The sequence below is a fragment of the Oncorhynchus gorbuscha genome, linkage group LG15, assembly GCF_021184085.1.
Source record: "Oncorhynchus gorbuscha isolate QuinsamMale2020 ecotype Even-year linkage group LG15, OgorEven_v1.0, whole genome shotgun sequence".
Classification (NCBI taxonomy): Eukaryota; Metazoa; Chordata; class Actinopteri; order Salmoniformes; family Salmonidae; genus Oncorhynchus; species Oncorhynchus gorbuscha.
In genome coordinates, this window is record NC_060187.1 from 1,978,079 (window position 1) to 1,984,801 (window position 6,723).

Consider the following 6,723-nt stretch of genomic DNA (forward strand, 5'->3'; position numbering starts at 1 on the left):
GTGGTGTAGTGTAGTGGTGTAGTGGTGTGGTGTAGTGTAGTGGTGTAGTGGTGTGGTGTAGTGTAGTGGTGTAGAGGTGTAGTGTAGTGGTGTAGTGTAATGGTGTAGTGTAATGGGGTGAAACAGGAGCCTCTGTCACAAATTCCAGAAATATAATAAAATGCCCTACTTTTGACCAGAGCCCCTAACTCTAACTCTACCTAACCCTAACCTTAACTCTAAACCTAACCCTAATGTGCCCTGATCAAAAGTAATGCACTCCATCGGTAACAGGGGACGTTTAAGGCCACTTCCCTGGCCTTCTCCTTCTATGTATAGGGGTTCACAGCTCCTTTGATCACTGGTTCCCTGTTGAGGTACGTAGCCCAGTAAACCAGGTTGAATGTCCCAAACAGAACAGGAAACACTATACGAGACATCTTGTCGATCTTGCTGACGCTGTTGTATGTCTTTTTGGGGTCGGGGGTCTTGACCTCAGCCAGTTTCAGCTGGATGTCTGCGCTGTTGGAGATGGTGGAGATGGCATTGTCCTTAGTCAGGTTGGGAGTGTAGCTGACCCCAGCTGAACAGGTGTTGTTAGGTTTCTTGGACAGAGCCGTAGGGTTTTTCTGGTCAGGAGAAGGACGAAAGGAAAACGTTGTTTCAGTATTTCATTCTAAATTCACGTTGATAATATTGAATCCTATTTAAATGAGGAAACATCTTGGCTCTGAACACAACATTCCCTTAGTAAGCTAAGTACTATAGCAACAGTTGTAAAGAAAGAAAAGAATAGGCATTCTAGACTGACGTTGGGGCTTCAGTGAAAACGATGGAAGCAATTTATTAAAGGATGATTGGCTGTAAACAAAATCAGGGCATCAATAGTATCAATAGTAGTACAGCATTACTAGTAAAGGTATCAATATTGTCATGACGGGCCTGTGAGGATCAGCTCTACAGAGATATCTCTACCTCCCGCAGAGTGGGACTGGAAGGTCTGTGTGTACTGTATGGAGAGGCTACCTTAGAACTGTAACATGCATTAAATGGACTTTGGGACAATAGATTTGATCGGACAATAGATTTGATCAGCCAAATGTTGGGCATAATGATGGATGGAAAATGAAAATGTATGTCTATTTTATGATGTTACTAAAGGTTAAATGAGGATGTTATAATTCTACACGCTGTGTAGAAAACATCCAGATCAAAGAGAAGGTTTCTTGTGACAATGAGCCTGTGATTTTAGTTGTCTAATGAGATCATAGTAAACGGTGATACCTTGCCTCGTAACTAGCTACGCTCCAGGTAACCCAGAGAGAGTGTCATGAAGACAGAAATGCCCCCTTTCTACCCGGGGGTATAAAACATGTGAGTTAAGAATTTACATATCAGACTAGAGGACAAAGTGCTGCAGCCGAGGTCCACGAGTTGTCACGACCCTCAAATGCATCACGAGGTTGAAAACAAATGAAACCTCTGAACAATTAAGGCTATGTTGGAGTATCTAACAAGGTGAATCATCTGTTATCTACACAGCTTCCATTCCCAAGCTGGGGAACGAGTGCAAGGAAATAGACAACTAAGAGAAACGACATTGTGACATCTTGCGGACAATCAGAGACTTACACCTGAAGACGAAAGACCAGAGCATGCAAAGATACCCAACAGAGATACCCAACAGAGATACCCAACAGAGATACCCAACAGAGATTCCCAACAGAGATACCCAACAGAGATACCCAACAGAGATTCCCAACAGAGATTCCCAACAGAGATACCCAACAGAGATACCCAACAGAGATACCCAACAGAGATACCCAACAGAGATTCCCAACAGAGATACCCAACAGAGATTCCCAACAGAGATACCCAACAGAGATACCCAACAGAGATACCCAACAGAGATACCCAACAGAGATTCCCAACAGAGATTCCCAACAGAGATTCCCAACAGAGATTCCCAACAGAGATTCCCAACAGAGATTCCCAACAGAGATTCCCAACAGAGATTCCCAACAGAGATTCCCAACAGAGATTCCCAACAGAGATACCCAACAGAGATTCCCAACAGAGAAACCCAACAGAGATACCCAAAAGAGACTTTCAACAAGTAAATTCATGCATTATAATACTTCTTATCCATAAGAGCGGCAGTTCGGGGCAAGGTGTTAGGGCTAAACCAAGCGTAGTTCGGTGTTGCTTTTCTCTCTCTCTTTAAATCTCCATCTTGTGTAACACGTTTCATATTGTGTCGGTCCGCTATGGACCTGTTGTCATTGTATTAAGTTCTAACCAATAACCTAGTCCTAGACTATGTGTGTATGTGTATCTTATGTTATCATTTAGCTTGTCAGTAAATAAATAATCAACTCAACTTGTGTGGTATGGAATGATTACTGAGACCGGGGTTTGTGCAGATTTACAAATTATGCAACGTTCAGAATGAGACTGACAAGGGAATTAATTAATTAGTGACTGCTATGACATCGATATTTTCAGACATTCTTGAGTTAAGGTATCAATAGTACAGTGTATCGATAGTACAATTTAAACTGTACTATTGATTCATTTACTAGTTCACTCTACTATTGATACCTTTACTAGTTACATTGTACTATTGATACCTTTACTAGTTACACTGTTATATTGATACCTTTACTAGTTACACTGTTATATTGATACCTTTACTAGTTACACTGTTATATTGATACACTCTACTATTGATACTTTAACTAGTTAAACTGTACTATTGATACCTTAACTAGTTAAACTGTACTATTGATACCTTAACTAGTTAAACTGTACTATTGATACCTCAACTAGTTAAACTGTACTATTGATACCTTAACTAGTTAAACTGTACTATTGATACCATAACTAGTTAAACTGTACTATTGATACCTTAACTAGTTAAACTGTACCTTTGATACCTTAACTAGTTAACTAGTTAAGGTGTCAATATAACAGTGTAACTAGTAAAGGTATCAATAGTATAGTTTAACTAGTTAAGGTATCAATAGTACAGTTTAACTAGTAAAGGTATCAACCCACAGACAATCGATGCATGCCCAGTCCACAGACAATCGATGCATGCCCAGTCCACAGACAATCGATGCATGCCCAGTCCACACACAATCAATGCATGCCCAGTCCACACACAATCAATGCATGCCCAACCCACACACAATAGATGCATGCCCAGCCCACACACAATCGATGCATGCCCAGCCCACAGACAATCGATGCATGCCCAACCCACACACAAACGGATGCTTGCCCAGCCCACAGACAAACAGATGCATGCCCAGCCCACAGACAAAGCCAGTTGCTAGTTGAGGGTAAATGCTAGCAGGAGATAGTGGACTGCCTCAGTGCCTGGACCCCGGCAGAGCCTGGAGACTGGCAGACCCTAGACCCTGGCAGAGCCTGGACCCTGGCAGAGCCTGGACCCTGGAAGAGCCTGGAGACTGGCAGACCCTGGACCCTGGCAGAGCCTGGAGACTGGCAGACCCTGGACCCTGGCAGAGCCTGGAGACTGGCAGAGCCTAGACCCTGGCAGAGCCTGGACCCTGGCACAGCCTGGAGATTGGCAGAGCCTGGAGATTGGCAGAGTCTGGACCCTGGCAGACCCTGGAGATTGGCAAAGCTTGGAGATTGGCAGAGCCTGGACCCTGGCAGAGCCTGGACCCTGGCAGAACCTAGACCCTGGCAGAGCCTCGACCCTGGCAGAGCCTTGAGACTGGCAGAGCCTAGACCCTGGAAGAGCCTAGACCCTGGCAGAGCCTAGACCCTGGCAGAGCCTAGACCCTGGCAGAGCCTAGAGCCTGGACCCTGGCAGAGCCTAGAACCTGGCAGAGCCTGGACCCTGGCAGAGGCTAGACCCTGACAGAGCCTAGACCCTGGCAGAGCCTAGACCCTGGCAGAGCCTGGACCCTGGCAGAGCCTAGACCCTGGCAGAGCCTAGACCCTGGCAGAGCCTTGAGACTGGCAGAGCCTAGACCCTGGCAGAGCCTGGACCCTGGCAGAGCCCGGACCCTGGCAGAGCCTGGACACTTGCAGAGCCTTGAGACTGGCAGAGCCTGGAGACTGGCAGACCCTAGACCCTGGCAGAGCCTGGACCCTGGCAGAGCCTGGACCCTGGAAGAGCCTGGAGACTGGCAGACCCTGGACCCTGGCAGAGCCTGGAGACTGGCAGACCCTGGACCCTGGCAGAGCCTGGAGACTGGCAGAGCCTAGACCCTGGCAGAGCCTGGACCCTGGCACAGCCTGGAGATTGGCAGAGCCTGGAGATTGGCAGAGTCTGGACCCTGGCAGACCCTGGAGATTGGCAAAGCTTGGAGATTGGCAGAGCCTGGACCCTGGCAGAGCCTGGACCCTGGCAGAACCTAGACCCTGGCAGAGCCTCGACCCTGGCAGAGCCTTGAGACTGGCAGAGCCTAGACCCTGGAAGAGCCTAGACCCTGGCAGAGCCTAGACCCTGGCAGAGCCTAGACCCTGGCAGAGCCTAGAGCCTGGACCCTGGCAGAGCCTAGAACCTGGCAGAGCCTGGACCCTGGCAGAGGCTAGACCCTGACAGAGCCTAGACCCTGGCAGAGCCTAGACCCTGGCAGAGCCTGGACCCTGGCAGAGCCTAGACCCTGGCAGAGCCTAGACCCTGGCAGAGCCTTGAGACTGGCAGAGCCTAGACCCTGGCAGAGCCTGGACCCTGGCAGAGCCCGGACCCTGGCAGAGCCTGGACCCTGGCAGAGCCTGGACACTTGCAGAGCCTTGAGACTGGCAGAGCCTGGACCCTGGCAGAGCCCGGACCCTGGCAGAGCCCAGACCCTGGCAGAGCCTGGACCCTGGCAGAGCCTGGACCCTTGCAGAGCCTTGAGATTGGCAGAGCCTGGACCCTGGCAGAGCCAGTACCCTGGCAGAGCCCGGACCCTGGCAGAGCCCGGACCCTTGCAGAGCCTGGACCCTGGCAGAGCCCGGACCCTGGCAGAGCCTGGACCCTGGCAGAGCCCGGACCCTGGCAGAGCCTGGACCCTGGCAGAGCCTAGACCATTGCAGAGCCTGGACCCTGGCAGAGCCTGGACCCTTGCAGAGCCTGGACCCTGGCAGAGCCTGGACCCTTGCAGAGCGTGGACCCTTGCAGAGCCTAGACCCTGGCAGAGCCTTGAGATTGGCAGAGCCTAGAACCTGGCAGAGCCTGGACCCTGGCAGAACCTGGACCCTGGCAGAGCCTAGACCCTGGCAGAGCCTGGACCCTGGCAGAGCCTGGACCCTGGCAGAGCCTAGACCCTGGCAGAGCCTAGACCCTGGCAGAGCCTTGAGACTGGCAGAGCCTAGACCCTGGCAGAGCCTGGACCCTGGCAGGGCCTGGACCCTGGCAGAGCCTAGACCCTGGCAGAGCCTAGACCCTGGCAGAGCCTGGACCCTGGCAGAGCCTAGACCCTGGCAGAGCCTAGACCCTGGCAGAGCCTTGAGACTGGCAGAGCCTAGACCCTGGCAGAGCCTGGACCTTGGCAGGGCCTGGACCCTGGCAGAGCCTAGACCCTGGCAGAGCCTAGACCCTGGCAGAGCCTAGACCCTGGCAGAGCCTTGAGACTGGCAGAGCCTGGACCCTGGCAGAGCCTGGACCCTGGCAGAGCCTAGACCCTGGCAGAGCCTTGAGACTGGCAGAGCCTAGACCCTGGCAGAGCCTGGACCCTGGCAGAGCCTAGACCCTGGCAGAGCCTAGACCCTGGCAGAGCCTGGACCCTGGCAGAGCCTGGACCCTGGCACAGCCCAGACCCTTGCAGAGCCTGGACCCTGGCAGAGCCTGGACCCTTGCAGAGCCTTGAGACTGGCAGAGCCTGGACCCTGGCAGAGCCTGGACCCTGGCAGAGCCCGGACCCTGGCAGAGCCAGTACCCTGGCAGAGCCCGGACCCTGGCAGAGCCCGGACCCTGGCAGAGCCCGGGCCCTGGCAGAGCCTAGACCATTGCAGAGACTAGACCCTGGCAGAGCCTAGACCCTGGCAGAGCCTAGACCCTGGCAGAGCCTTGAGACTGGCAGAGCCTAGACCCTGGCAGAGCCTAGACCCTGGCAGAGCCTTGAGACTGGCAGAGCCTAGAACCTGGCAGAGCCTGGACCCTGGCAGAGCCTAGACCCTGGCAGAGCCCGGACCCTGGCATAGCCTAGACCCTGGCAGAGCCTTGAGACTGGCAGAGCCTAGACCCTGGCAGAGCCTAGACCCTGGCAGAGCCTAGACCCTGGCAGAGCCCGGACCCTGGCAGAGCCTAGGCCCTGGCACGTTGAGCTGTGTACCTATTGACACACACACACACACACACACACACACACACACACACACACACACACACACACACACACACACACACACACACACACACACACACACACACACACACACACACACACACACACACATAAACACATCCATCACACCCACAACACACTCACAATACACTCACACACAAACATAAACACACCCACAACACACACACACACGTATCCACCCACCTACAAATACACACACACCTTACGCGTATCCTCCATGGCTTTCTTCCCATCCCAGGCCCAGCTCCTCTTGGTGAAGTAGTTGACGGTAGCGAACTCGATAAGAGCAGAGAAGACGAAGGCATAACAGACTGCTATGAACCAGTCCATGGCTGTGGCATACGCCACCTTGGGCAAAGAGTTACGGGCACTGATGCTAAGAGTGGTCATGGTCAGCACGGTGGTCACACCTATG

The 6,723-nt window shown here is 52.4% G+C and overlaps 1 protein-coding gene across 1 annotated transcript in view; it reads right to left on the reverse strand.

The window, feature by feature from the left end:
• Window positions 1–308: 308 nt before the first annotated feature.
• The window catches only part of LOC123996440 (gamma-aminobutyric acid receptor subunit alpha-5-like), a 77,814-nt gene continuing 71,399 nt past the window's right edge, over window positions 309–6,723 (reverse strand). The window contains exons 9-10 of the mRNA XM_046299808.1: window positions 6,510–6,718; window positions 309–608 (exon numbers count right to left, since the gene is read on the reverse strand). Coding sequence (XP_046155764.1) covers window positions 309–608; window positions 6,510–6,718 — 509 coding nt within the window. The remainder of the gene's footprint in view (window positions 609–6,509; window positions 6,719–6,723) is intronic.